This window comes from Oryzias melastigma, linkage group LG13, assembly GCF_002922805.2.
Source record: "Oryzias melastigma strain HK-1 linkage group LG13, ASM292280v2, whole genome shotgun sequence".
NCBI lineage: Eukaryota > Metazoa > Chordata > Actinopteri > Beloniformes > Adrianichthyidae > Oryzias > Oryzias melastigma.
The window spans coordinates 5,248,641-5,263,379 of NC_050524.1; the positions used below are offsets into that span (position 1 = coordinate 5,248,641).

A 14,739-nucleotide genomic window follows, 5' to 3' on the forward strand; every position below is an offset into this window, starting at 1 on the left:
AAATTGATGTTAAAAAAAAGCAAATTTTTATATACAAAAGGAAATTTGGGATTTTGAAGATTTGACCAACAACTTAAGAAACCCCCAAATTTTGCAAAAGGAAGAAGAAAATAATGTGCAAATATTTTCAAACATAAGCAAATAAATCATTTATATAACAGTGTAAAAGTACAAAAACAATCACAGCACAATGTAAAAATTTCACTAAAACATTTTAATATTTATGGAATTTGTAAAAGTTTAAAGGATTTTTGTAACTCAAAGAAGTATGTTACACTTTTCAGACTCAAAAAGCAGTTTTGAAGTTCATGAAAAGTGTGTCTTCTTTATTGTGGAGTTGTTTAGCTTTCAACACATTATCATTATTTTGATCAATTGTTGACAAAGTACTCTAGTGTTTTTCAGTTAATTTTCACAAAGCATAGATCAAGAGGAAGTTAGAAATTCAAACAGAAAACTCCTGAGAAACATTTTAGCATGGTTAAAATGCTGGAAAGGCAATTTGAAGCTGTCAAATTCTGCAAAATGTTCACAAAGATCCAGAAGTCACAAATTTCAGCATAACTACATTAAACAACGGAGAAACAGGATGAGTAATAAAGGAAAACACTTGTTTCCTAATCAAAATGCTTCAACATAGCTTGAAAATGAAGAAAAAAACATTTCAAGATATAATCTTTTATTTAAAAACTATCAGAAACACAAACTGGGCAGGAGTATTTTTATAATCTTGCATTGAAAACAGTTTAAAAATTCTTAAAAAAAAAATTCTGATGAAATCAAGATTCACAATTTCCTGGAACATAATTCGAGCAGATCTTGCAGTTATTTTACCTAATTAAGTCAGAACAGATTTCCACTGTGAACATTTCCAAACATAAAATGGACAAGTGAGTGAGGATAACAGTTCACAGTGCACATACATTCACATGTGTAACATTTATTTCCTGCAGAATCTCCATTAACACACACACACAAAAAAAAATAAAATGTTTATTTACATTTAAAAAGATTTCATCAACCCAGCTCTGAGGGAAAAAAAAAAAAAAAAAAAAAAAAAAATCACAGTAAATGTGTAAAAGCTGGAGGAACCAGTGCTTTCTCCACTGCAGCTACATCGTGCAGCCAAGGCCACAGCGTCGGCAGGCGGGCGGCGTTTGCTCACACCGTCATCAGTCCAAGTTCCTTTTTGATCACCGTTGACCGTTTCGATGCCGACTACACTCCTGTGTGCTCTTTGATCCAGCCGCGGAGTTCGGTGACCCTTGTGTAGATGCCAGGTTTGTTTTTGCGGGCGCAGCCCTCCCCCCAACTGACCACTCCACACAGGAACATACGTTTTCCCTCTGGACTGGACAGAGGACCGCCAGAGTCGCCCTGAAACACACAGACCAAGACAATGAGGGAGGAAGAAAGTCATTTCCATTCAGCTTCATTCAACAAAAATCTACAACATTCAACAAAGTTTCCTCTTATTCAAAGCTCCTACATTTAAAGACCCACTCCAACGAACATTTTTGGAGTTTTTAACATGGATGACATATGTAAAATAATTTGGGATTAAAAGATGTTTCTGAGTATTTCTTTAGTCAAACCATGATGGATCAGGGGAAGATGAAAACTTGCGGTTTGAAAAAGCTCCGGTTTGTGATGCTGAGGGCGAACTAAAGTCTCCTTGCTCCGCTACATTTCTGAATCCACCACTTACAGACAAACAGATCCATTAACGTCTACAACGTCGGAGCTGGAATCTGGATCAAAGCTGGATAGCCTCGATATTACTTGTCGTTTTCTTGGGTGTTTTTGCTACGCTAAAGCTAACTTGGGATGGTTAGGGCCTACAAGCTAGAGCGAGAGAGTGCAAACAAAGGAATGCTGGGAAACCAACGTAGGCTAACCCCGGGCTCACAATGCATCCGTTCCAGCTGCCGGAGCGGGCAGCTACGGAAGATGACTCCTATTGGTTACAGATGGCTGTGGTCCTGTCAACCTCGCAAGACTCTGAACTCACGTAGGTTCACATGAATACATTTATATTGGAAGTACAGTAACCCCCCCCCCCTTTATTCACAAGGGTTAGATGCCAAAGAATGTCCATTACCGATCCATACTCATCAGAAACACTTCTTATCATCCTTTCTAAACATTTCTTAAAGAACGTTGGAGTATTGCTCAACATAGAGCTTTTTTTGTAATTCAGAACAATAGATTGTCACTCTGTTTGTGCCGAGCTTCCTCCTTCATCAGTTAGGTGCAAGAGGGCATTTTCTTCCAAAATAACCAATTTCATCGATAATAAATACCTGCTCCAGATTATACATATCCTCCACGATTATCAGGATATTCTGAGTCAGCTGATGCCATTTCTCCATGGAGGTGCTCACTATTCAGCTAGTAGCGATTCACGAACTGTTGGGACCAGCTTTTGGATCGCTCTGTGTATGTGTGTGAGTGTCTGTGTGTAGCCGACAGGCCGCTGTGCGCTTCATATCCGTTCCCCTCCTGGGAAATTCCTGCAGCACTTTCAGACACTAAAGCGTCATACTTTACGTATTGTGTAACAAGTAGTGGAGACCGGGGTTTGGCTGTCACAATGATGTAATGTTACAACACGGTGGAAACAGTGAGTACAGCGGAAAATATGTTTTATTTTGAAAACAAAAAGTACCAGATGCACTTTACACTCGCTCACATGATTTCGGTTTAGGTTGTTAATATCTCCAACTTCACAAAAAAGTGCCCTGGCTCGGCTCCAACAAAAATATGAACCCAACGAAACGGATTCGGAACGCCGCAGAGGTCAGATCCCAGAGGTCAGAGGTCGGACCAGATTGGATTCTGTCCGAGTGTCTTCAGCACTTTTCATGTTACTTAAAACTCCAGCATTCACATCGGAGTCATAACGGTCGCCGTGACAACCCAGAATAAATTTGCACTTTTCTGTTCACAGCAGAGGTGGATTTCTGATGAGCTCCTGCCACTCTACAGATAATATGTCTAAAAAAACAACACAGGCCTTTTTCATTTTGGATAAAAACTGTGTAATCATAATTAAAAGATCACAGTTTCTCAACAGAATAAAAAAATAGTTGGAGTGGGACTTTAAACATTTAATAATTTACTTTTTTCTCCTTTTTTTTTTTTTTTAAACAATCCACTGTTAAAAACAGTTGAGTGATTTTGAAAAAGGAAAAATACACAAATGAACAGAAATCCTAATGACTGACAAACAGGAGAAAAAGACGGACATCTGAGTCCATACCTGACAAGCATCAACTCCTCCTTGAAGAACTCCGGCGCAAAGCATCTGCTTCGTGATATCCCCTCCCATCAACGTGTTGCACACCGTCTGGTTTATGATCCGAACCTGGGCCTTCTGCAGGACGGTTGCAGCTTGATTTGCTGCGAGACGTCAAAAACACATTCAGGTGAAATCCTCCACATTCACAGAGGTTTGTGTTGCTTTATGTGCGTTTATGAAAACACTCATTTCTGTCAAGAGGAACTGATCTTCCACTCAGATCTTCTACTTTTCAAAGCTGCATTTTTTGCTCCTGATTTGCGACAATTTAAATATAGAAATATTTAGAAATGTCAGTTTTAGCTTCTTTATCTATATACTCCGTCATCAAAAAAAGAACATGTTTAAAAAATAATTTTCATCAGAATGGGTCTTTAATATAAGACCTACACTTTCCATAGTAGCAACGTTAGAAATATATTATTCAAGGGATCTGTTTGCTTTATATTTTTTTTCATAAAGGGGACAAATTCTGTCTTTTTAGAAAAATATTTTAATTTCAATAAATTCCCACGTCCTGAAGAAGGTCAAACTTCAGCTCTTCTTGCTGAGTAACGGAAACATTGCGGCTTATGAACGTCACTCACCTCCTTCTCGTAAGGCCCCCCATCCTGTGACGTACACTTGCTTCCCAACTTCAAATATGTGTTGAGGAGATGGCAGGCAGATGGGTCTGATGTACTCGGTATAGGCCACAGGTTTGTCCAGCTCCATCAGGGCGATGTCGTTGGTGTATTTGAAGTGGTTGTAATGGGGGTGTGGTATGATCTGTTTGAGGGACCTGCGTTGAACCTCCGATGACGACTCTTTTTGGGTTTTAAGGCCTAAATAAGCTTCCCACGTTGATGGCTGTGACAAACTGAAAACACACAGAGCAAATTTGATACAATTTTTTCCATCTCTTCCTGCAACAAGGCAGAAAAATTGAGTGGCGTTGTAACATGATGCAACATGTCTTCTAATTGAATGGATTTTATTGTTCTGTTTTAGCCTTTGAGGATATAGGAGGTGAAAAAGGAGAAAAAAAATCCAGAGTAACACACCAGGCTACTGGCAGATCACATCCCAACAACAACAGGGGCCAATTCACAAGAAATTTGAGGTAGAAGCTGCAAAAACTTCCTAGATTCAGCACTCGTGCATCACAGACTCCAAGAGTCACTCCCTCCATGTAGAACTCAATCGCACAAATCCAAAACACACCTTAGGGCGCGGGTCGAACGGGATAAACATTTACAGAACACTCTAAAACTACATTGATACATTTCATTTTTAAACCATAACTTTTCAACATAATTATGAACTAGATATATAGCATTACCTGCGATAATGATAGTGTTAATGCTGTAAGATGAATTTGGCCGCTGAAGATGCTAGTGCTAATAGCTGAAGATGTTGAAATTGATAGCTAAAAATGCTGAAGCTAATGGCTGAAAAACACTAAAGCTAATAGCTGAAAAACGATGAAGCTAACCCCTGAAAAACTCTGAATCTGATAGCTGAAAAACACTGACGCTTATAGCTGAAAAACAGTGGAGCTAATAGCTGAAAAACTCTGAAGCTAATAGCTGAAAAACGCAGAAGCTAATAGCTGAAAAACACTAAAGCTAATAGCTGAAAAACGCTGAAGCTAATAGCTGAAAAACACAAACTTGAAAATATCCTGAAAAACTGAGAACAAGCCTAATTTAGCCAAAACAGCTAGCATGTAAATATTAGCCTCACTCCAGAACAGCCTAAAAAACTTAAATAGAAAATCCCACTTTGGCTAAAACAGCTAGTATGTAGCTGAAATATTAGCAAAACTCCAAAATTGCCTAACAAATCTTTGCAAATGCCAAAATAGTCCAAAAAGCTAGCAGAATGCCAATTTTAAAACTTTAAAAACGTAATTCTTTAACATAATTATGAATAATAAAAATGCAGGAATATTTTTCCAGAATAAATCAACTTAAACCTTAAATAATTTTCAATATTTTACTCTCCTTAAAAAATATATTTTGACAAAATGATAAGTTAGAAATGAGTGCAAGACAACATTGGACCTCAAGACTCAACCATCTTATCTAACAAAACCCCACAACTTCCTGTTTGAAACTGGTTCGCTGGCAGTTAATTATTTCTTCAGTTAAATTTGATCCATTCCTAATGTAAAAGAAGTTTAGTGCAAATTGATTAAATGTAAAATGAAAGGCTACCTGGGTGCATAGGGATCCTCCACACAGTGCGCCGCAGTGACCAGCCATTTCTCATTAATGAGGGATGCTCCACACGCGTGACCGCTACCTTTGACGTGCAAGCTGACCTGCCACGGAAACTCTCCTCTCTCGGCATCCGTGCCGCCCACAACGCGTGTACGTACACTCTTGTACGTGCCGCAGTCTGTAAAGAAGCAAACAAAAGCAGAGAGGCGTGATGTCACTGGTGGAGAAGCAGCTGCAAGATCAACCACAGATCCTGGATCAAGTCTAGGGCTGCCATGATTAGTCGACGACTAACCGACTATTAAAATAGACGACAGCTAATTTAATAGTCGATTAGTCGTTACTTTATATTAGGGGTGTTGCGGATCACAAAACTCACGGTTCGGATCGTGTCACGGTTTTAGGGTCACGGTTCGGATCACTTTTCGGATCAGTAAAAAGTTAAAAAAAACAACAACAAAAAAAACACCACCAACAACAACAACAACAACAACAACAACATGAAAGCTAAATTAATTTTTGGAAACGTTTCAAATCATATATTCAAAATGAATATAAAGTACTTCCCTTACACAAAAGTTCAAAACTTTTGCTCACTGAGGCCTATTTATTAAAACAAAAAATCTTTAAAGTTTGAACACAAGCAAAATGCTAAAACTTGTAGTTTCTGAATACATACAAATCTACAAAAACAGAGAAAAGAATGCTTAAAAATAGTTTTGAAAATACCAAATCTATCTGGTGTTCACTTGAAATACAAATGTTCTGATCCCACTCGCCAAATGGGGACATTTAAATATTTAAAATAATAATAATTATCTGTAAAACGTGGCACTGTTGCACCCGCTTTTCCTGGTGATCTTTTTGGCTTGCCATAAAATCATGTCCATTACGGATGTATTCTTTGAATCCAGAAATTGAAACGTGTACTGATGCTTTTATTCAGGTCTTAACATTAAATAAACCTGATATCTATCCATCCGCGTCAAGTTGAGTAAAGTTTGTGACGGAAGCTGCAGGGTTTTTCCTGGCTTAAAATAAGGTGGTGGTGTCTCGTGGGGACTTCAGATTTGTATACCTTAACAAGTTTATTTTATTATTATTATTATGTAACTTTATTGAACATTCTTTCAATTTACATATTTTACTATAGATCACCTCATTATAAAACAGAAATGTAACTAACAAGCCTAATTTTGATACACAATAAAACAACAAATTATTCTAGTTTGAAGCTCCATACAAAAGCTTCAGAAGAAACCCTCAAATTCATGGCCCCGCCCCCTTGTCCGTTTACGAGCACTCTCTCCTTTCCGCGCGGCAATAGACAGACTGTCTCCTTTTTTCTTTTTTCACGGAGGTTCTCCTCTAAATCAGGTGTTTAAACTCCTGATTTTAAAGCGTGTCTTCTCTCCCTTAAACTCTGTGGGTCTGACGGTAACAAACAGCTGTGGAAGAATAGTCCAGTCGGACCGAACCATTTTCAATTAAGAGGAAGGGGGGTCCACAGACGATGTTTCCAAAACAAAATATATAATTATTGTTACCTTGACATTAAAATCAAAATATTTGCGATTATATATTGGTTATTGGTTTACTGAAATTATTTTTTCTGTTGTATCATTTTGTCATCATTCGGGTCTCCGTGGACTCTCTCTCAGTCTGGGCTCCTAGAATCAGCCACATCCCCCCTTTTCCAGGAGCTGGTGGCGGCCGACACCAAATTCTCTATGCAGGAAAAGCTCTGAAAGCTCCGCCCACACGCAGCGGGAGATTCAGGAACAGACTTTAAGAAATAACCGTGAAGCTGTTACTTCAGCGCTGGTCAAAACAAAGAGGATTTACAGGAATTTGACAGAATTTCATTGATGTGAACGGACAATGATTAAAATTATGAGAGCCCAAGGTGTGCGCGCTCGCTGGGGGTGGGGGTCGGAGTGGTCCGCGGTACACACGTGTCCCGAACCGTGGCTTCTGATCCGTACGGACCACGGATAATCCGTGATCCGCAACACCCCTACTTTATATTATATGAGTGTAGTAAAGTGGAAAGTTATGATGGCATTCTGCTAGCTTTTTGAACTATTTTGGCATTTATTAAGGTTTTTCAGGCTATTTTGGAGTTCAGCTAATATTTTTGCAGCATGCTAGCTATTTTGGCTAATTTAGATTTTTAAAATTTTATTTTGTTTTTAAGGCTGTTTTGAAGTTTAGCTAATTTTTCAGTTAAATGTTAGCTGTTTTTGACTAACTTCAGCTTTTTAAAATTTTTGTAGGCTGTTTTGGAATGTAGCTAACATTTCAGCTACATGCTAGCTATTTGGCTAATTTAGGCTTTTTATTTTTTAAGGCTAATTTGGAGTTTAGCTAATATTTCAGCTACATGTTAGCTGTTTTGGCTAATTTAGGATTTTTATTTTTTTAGGCTAATTTGGAGTTTACCTAATATTTCAGCTACATGCTAGCTGTTTAAGCTAATAGGCTTTTTTCATTTTTTAGGTTAATTTGGAGTTTAGCTAATATTTCAGCTACATGTTAGCTGTTTTGGCTACTTTAAGTTTTTTTTCAGGTTTTTAGGCTAATTTGGCATTTATCTAATATTTTAGCTGGCTATTAGCTTCAGCGTTATCAGCTATCAGCTTCAGCGTTTTAAGTCATCAATTTCTGGATCTTCAGCTATCAGCACTAGTATCTTCAGCAGCCAAATTCAGCTTACAGCATTCACACTAACATTATCACTGAATCTAATCATTGAATCTAATCTAATCACAGGTAATGCTATATATCTCGTTTTTAGTTAGTTTTAAGCTGGTGATGTTAAGATGTGTACTTTACATCCAGTTTGTGCATTACTCGACTAATTAGAAAAAAAATAATCTGTGATTAGTCGACTATTAAAATAATCGTTTGTGGCAGCACTAATCAAGTCTAAATCATGACTTGTGGGTTTCGTACCGCAGTTCTGCTCGTCGGATCCGTCGCTGCAATCCTGCGTTCCGTCGCACTCGGGGTTAACTTTGTTGATGCAGTTTCTGTTTTTGCATCGGTATGAACTCTGAGTGCAAATTGCCTTGGGACCTGCAAGGAGGCAGAGATCAACAGCTTTAGATTTGTTCCCTTCAGTTTAGCTGTGGGACACGTTAGTTCTCATCTGCTGCTTTGCTTCAGTGCAGAGAAGCTTCAGGTCGATGAACACCAAACCTTTGGATGTGGTTGTTTATGGCAGGACCACACAATCACATCCAGGGCCAAATTAGAAATTTAAAATAACCTATGAACCATGATTTTGGACAACGAGAGGAACGAATGGACAAAGAGAACTCCCCACACAAAGATCCAGGCCAGGGTTGAACCAGCATCTTCTCTATGTGTGGCGAGAGTGTAAACCTGCAAGGCCAGCCCCAGATATTTGTAGATGAATGCATTTTTCCACATTAGTTTAATCATTCTGGTAATTTTTTTCTTCAAACATAATTTCAAATTGTGCGTGCATAAACTGTGTACATGTGAAAAGACATGTACACACAGGTATGAATAAGATGTGCTGCATAAGTTACAAATCAAGTATGACACAAATCCAGTGAGACTTTCTCTCCCAAAAAGCAACAACCACATTTAACGAATTTCATTTAGAAAGTTGTCTTAACCTTGAAAGGTTTTGAAAGATATAAATATAAAAAGGCCAATCATGTTTTGTTCTAAACAGTTGAGTTTACAAAATATATTCTCTGTTGTGCATTAGGTCACAGAGGCAGTTGTATCAGAGATTGCTGACTTTCTCCCAGGAGAAAGAGTTTCAGCCAAAACACATAATCCTGCTATTGTGTCTGGGATCCTTTTCCTAGATGGATGTTCCCTTTACAGGAAAGCGTTTGAAGTGGTTTTCTAAAGCTACGTTCACAACTAAGGCTGGGTATCGCCAGTAACATCTGACACAGGTTGCCGTTTTTGTGCAACACCAACTGCTAATAAACATCATATTATTATTTAATTTAGTTGTATTTATCCACCACATCTCAAAGTCTGGTCAGTGAAAATGGTCCATGAACACATGCACAAGGAGCAGCTGTTCAGCTTAGCATTAGCATCATGCTAATGCTACATCGCGGTCGGCAACTTTTGTTGCTGCTATGAGTCCAGTGGGTTTGTCTTCCATTTCTGACTGTTGCCCTTAAAAATCACCTGATGTTCCCCCGCTTCACCAGCCAAAGCTACATGTTACACGGAGATTAGCAGAAATGACAGCGGGGGTATGGTGACTTGCGTGCATTTGTTTACCTTGTAACGGTAAAACATTTACCAAAATGATAGCTAAGAAGCATAAATATTTAGATGCAAAAATTTACATGCCATAACTTTTACTCGCAAAAGAGGAGAAAATGCTCGTTACTGTTGATTTCGGACCCTTCAGAATAAAAGTCTACTGCGACAGACTCATTCTTCTTGTCTGTGCTACACTTTGCAAACAGAAGAAAACAATACACTTTATTGTTATCAATCAAATGGTGAAAAAGCTGCTCTGTATGGTTCACATTTTTGTAAATCTGACTGATTACATCAGTGCCAAATCAGGGTCCTTGATTAGTCAAAGTTCAACTGGTTTAACTTTTGATGCATGTTCAATGGCGTTTTATACGTAGAACCCAAAAATTGACCTAAAAACTTCTGTAGCGTGAGAATTTTGAATGTATAAGCCCAAAACGCACATATGCATGCGTTCACCCAGACTTTTTATTGGAAGCGGTCACTGGAACGTATGTTTTTTTCAGTTAGTGTGAACGTAGAATGAGAGACTGAAGAATATCTACTCTTTCCAAGCTATTCCAAGACGATTGAGCTTCTCACCAAAGGAGAACGTAGCAGAGAAAACTGAAAACCCTTGAACACACTTCTAGCCAAAACAGAGCTCCTTGCTGAGGGGGATCCGACTTACAAACCGGTATAATGCCAGAAACTTACTTCCTGGACAGTCGAGCTCATCTGAGCCGTCGCCGCAGTCGTCTGTGCCATCGCAGTGCATTTTCTCAGACACGCATTTCTTATTGTTGCACTGAAACTTCCCAGCATCACATCCTTCAGAGAGAAAGCATGTTAAACATAGAACAACAAAAGGCAGAAAACCTGTCTGGGTGCATAGCACATGTTCATGTCAGCAGGTCATACCACAGCCTATCTCATCCGTGTTGTCTCCACAGTCATTATTGCCGTCACATTTCCAGAGAGGCAATAAGCACAACCCGTTTTTGCACTGAATGAAGGACGAGTTGCATACTGCGGGAAGAAGTTACACATGAACGCTAAGAGGAAGACCTTTTACTGAACTGTGAACGGCCAAACGTCACCAGGAGGCTGGACTCACCGCAGTTCACCTCGTCGCTGAAGTCCCCGCAGTCGTCCCGGCGGTCACACCTGAGCTCTGACTTTATGCAGATCTGGTTATTGCACTTGAACTGATTTGGACAAGCTGCAGGGGACACAACAACAACGCAAAGTTTAGCTAATTGTTCAGCTACATATTAGCTATTTTGGCTAATTTAGTAAATTTTTTTTGTTTGTTTTTTTACACTATTTTGAAGTTTAGCAAATGTTTCAACTGCAAGCTAGCTGTTTTGGCTACTTTAAACTTACGTTTAGTCAAAATGTATTCTTAGCAAATATTTCAGATACGTGCTAACTGTTTTTGCTAAGTTAGGCTTTTTTTTGTAGTTTCTTATGCTATTTCTAAGTTTAGCCAATGTTTCCGCTACATGCTAGCTGTTTTGGCTAATATAGGCTTTTCTTTTGTTTTTTTAGATTGTTTTGGAGTTCAGCTAATATTTTAGCAACATGCTAGCTGCTTTGGCTAATTTTGTTTTTTCAGTCTTTTAGAATATTTTGAAGTGTAGCTATTTTTTAAGCAACATGCTAGCTGCTTTGGCTAACCTGAATCTTTTTTGTTTTTTAGGCCAATTTGGCATTCAACTTATATTTTTGCTGACTTTTAGCTTCAGCCATTTTAGCTATCAGCAATAGCATCTTCAGTGGCCAAATTCAGCCTACACCATTAAATGTGTCTAGTTTTTAGTTAGTTTAAAACTTTTTTTTAAGTTTAAATTTAATCATGAGTGCTTTTCATCCACTTTCTGCATGATCTCATCAGTTGACTAATCTGAAAAAATAATCCGTGATTAGTCGACTCTTAAAATAATCGTTTGGGGCAGCACTACTTACGAGTTGCGTCTTTAACTGCTTCGTACTCGGCGCTGAAACCCATGTCCACATAGGAAGTGTCGGACTTGAACTCCACAGTCATTTTGTTGGAGTTCCCGATCCTAAACAACGTTCCGTCACGATACTCCCCACACAGTCTGAGGAGGGAACACAAACACTGAGAAATCTGCGCGGCGCCAGGAACCCACTCACACAAATCCACACTCACTTCTTGCCATCGACCATCACGTAGTCCTTCTTACAGTTAACACCATCTTTCTCTCCACTGTCGGCAACGTAGAACTTCAGGAACGTCACCTTCACCACCTTGTCACTAGGGACCTTTAAAAGAGAAAGGATGGAGTCGAGCACTGACACCACTTATGAACATCATAACCCGCCTGGATGGATCCCACGACTCACCTCAATGGTCCATTTGCATTCAGTGTTGGGGGGATAAAAGCCTGGGTGGTTGGGAGAAGAGAAGCTGCCTTTGGAGCCAAATAGATTACCGCCGCAGCTCAACTCTGAAATTGACAAATTAGACTTTTATTTATTTGTTTTTCTACAGTAAAAAAAAGTCTCCATTGAGGCGTCCGTTCATACCTTTACTTCCCCTTGGAATTTGGGAGACCGTCGCTCGAAATCCTGGGAAGTTCTTCGTTTCATCCGTAGCCATCGTCACCAGAATGACGTTCCGGGAGGACAGAAACGTCAGCTGATAGCTGGGCGAATAGTATCCGCACAACCTGTGGAAAAAAAATCACAATACATGAACTTAAATCAAGTTAAACGAAAACCTCAGTTTTCTCTCTCTTAAAAATTCAAATATCCATTGAAAAATGAGTCAGTAGCACAGAATTTAAACAAATATCTGCTCACAATTGAAAAAACTGCATAGGAGGGAGGAGATTGATTGACAAGTTTTACAGCCAATCAAGATGCAGAAACAAAAACATAAGCTGCAAAAACATAAAGAAAGAAGGCAAAAAAAAATAATTCATGGAAACAATAAATGGTGAACCGCATCGTAGCTTCTCTATTTTGTTCGGTTCAATTATAAAAACTGATCTGATAAATCAACATTTTGACAAACAGCAATGAAAATGGGAGACCAGCTCAGTGGTCCTGTGGTAGAGTGACCAGCCTGAAACTCAAAGGTTATGACTTCAAATCCAGGCCGAGTTATGTCAAAGACTAAAAATGGGACCCAGGGGTTAGATTGGGGGGTCAAAACGACCAAATGGTTCCCGGACGCAGCTGTGTCTGCAGCTCACCGCTCCCTCGGGGCATGGGTCAAATGCAGAAAACAAATTTCACACACCAAGGTATGTGACAGCTAATGGGACTTTAACTTTGTCTTGGAACTTGTTACTTTAATAAAAAAGTGTTTAGACAAACTTTTCTAGATTAAATAGTGAGAACTTTTAAATTGATGTTTAAACTGAAGTTTCTGACATTTTTTTATAACAGAATGACCTCAAAACCTAACATCACCCTCTTGACCTTTAGCAACACAAAAAAATATTTTAAAAATGTCAGACAGAAATTCCAGAACTTCCTTCAGAAACAAAAGTCAAGTCTGACTAAATTCAGACAAATTGGCTGCACAAAAGTATTGGCACCTTTAACTCTTTTACACATTTTCTTTTAATGACCAACTCTGAGAAAATGTGTGTTTTTAAGATGTTGTTGTGGCTTTTTTCTCATGGCGAAGGACAAATATAAAGAAAATTAAGCTCAAAATTATGAGTTGTGAATCACAAGGAGGCAAAAAAAATAAAGGAAGTTTGAAAAAGATTGTAATTGTCATGTAGAAAATATGGTGGGTGGGCCACAATCTCCTATAGATCCATGCATGTCTGTTTTCCTCGTCCGCGCTGATATCTGATGCTATGGTCACAAATCCAACTGCTACCATGTGATGGCGAGGAATTTCATGCCTCTGCCAGATTTTTTTGAAAATGGTTAGCGTGGTCTTGAATCTGAATTCCTTTTAGGTGTATGTCTTGTTTGGAGTGAAAATGAATACATTTACTTATAAAAAAAAAAGAATATATTTAATCAAAATCATACACGTTAAAAATAGGCGCAAGATAACATTGGACTATTAATAACAATAAAATAAAATGTCCTGGAGGGCAGGATAGATGTACTAGGAGGTCCGGATCCGGCCCCCGGGCCTTGACTTTGACACATGATCTAAACTATAAAGAGATCCATCTAAGAAAAGAGCAAACTCAAAGTAGCTAGTTGAATATTTTTCGTAAACAGCTGCCATTGTTGCACAAGCGTGAAAACTCTCCGACCACCAGAGGGCGCAAGACAGGACATGAAATCCTCTTCAGCGGGTAGAGAAGAAGCCGTGAAACTCACTCTTCCAAAAGGCGTCTCTCGATGGTCACCAGCGAGTCGTAGACTTTGATGAAATCTTTCATGCAGTCCTCCTCCAGATTCACCGTGTCAAACGTCAGCTTCATGATGTGATTGGCCTCTCCTCTCAGCTCCCACTGCATGAAGCTGCTGGGGGGGTACGGGGAGTTGGGGAAGCCAGGGGACTGGATCTTTTGAGGCTCGGTGCCGGTGACGTGCAGCTTGAACTGATGGAGACCTGACATAAACCAGGAGATTTAACCAATAAGAAGCTGTGCTGAACAAAGATGGCTGCCGTTTCGTTAACAGAACAGCTTCTCTTTCATGAAATCCTGTTTTGATGGTTTATTAGCTAACAAACCAAATACTCACTTGTGTAGTGCTTGGAGAACATTCGAGGATCAATCGCTACAAGATAAACAAAAAGGAAAGAGTTAAAAAAAAAAAAAAACTTGCAACAAAAGAGAACCAAACAGGATGAAGCAAAAGGCTGTACCTGAGGACACCACATCTTCAACGTTGATGACACTCATGGATCTAGAGCCTTTCTGTTGGTCTATGTTAGACATGGCAGTGTCAACAGTTCCTGATTGGGCCTCCGGAATTTTAAACTCTGACATGTAGTAGGCAATAACACTGCCTTCACTGCAAACAACACACAGAAACCATCTC

General features: G+C 39.1%; 1 protein-coding gene across 1 annotated transcript in view; it reads right to left on the reverse strand.

Moving 5' to 3' along the window:
- Positions 1-662: 662 nt before the first annotated feature.
- The window catches only part of st14a (ST14 transmembrane serine protease matriptase a), a 21,861-nt gene continuing 7,784 nt past the window's right edge, over positions 663-14,739 (reverse strand). The window contains exons 5-19 of the mRNA XM_024276413.2: positions 14,564-14,712; positions 14,440-14,475; positions 14,071-14,305; positions 12,301-12,443; positions 12,118-12,221; positions 11,924-12,036; positions 11,716-11,852; positions 10,865-10,969; positions 10,669-10,776; positions 10,465-10,578; positions 8,461-8,583; positions 5,500-5,683; positions 3,889-4,160; positions 3,263-3,402; positions 663-1,377 (exon numbers count right to left, since the gene is read on the reverse strand). Coding sequence (XP_024132181.1) covers positions 1,219-1,377; positions 3,263-3,402; positions 3,889-4,160; positions 5,500-5,683; positions 8,461-8,583; positions 10,465-10,578; positions 10,669-10,776; positions 10,865-10,969; positions 11,716-11,852; positions 11,924-12,036; positions 12,118-12,221; positions 12,301-12,443; positions 14,071-14,305; positions 14,440-14,475; positions 14,564-14,712 — 2,122 coding nt within the window. The 3' untranslated portion in view covers positions 663-1,218. The remainder of the gene's footprint in view (positions 1,378-3,262; positions 3,403-3,888; positions 4,161-5,499; positions 5,684-8,460; positions 8,584-10,464; positions 10,579-10,668; positions 10,777-10,864; positions 10,970-11,715; positions 11,853-11,923; positions 12,037-12,117; positions 12,222-12,300; positions 12,444-14,070; positions 14,306-14,439; positions 14,476-14,563; positions 14,713-14,739) is intronic.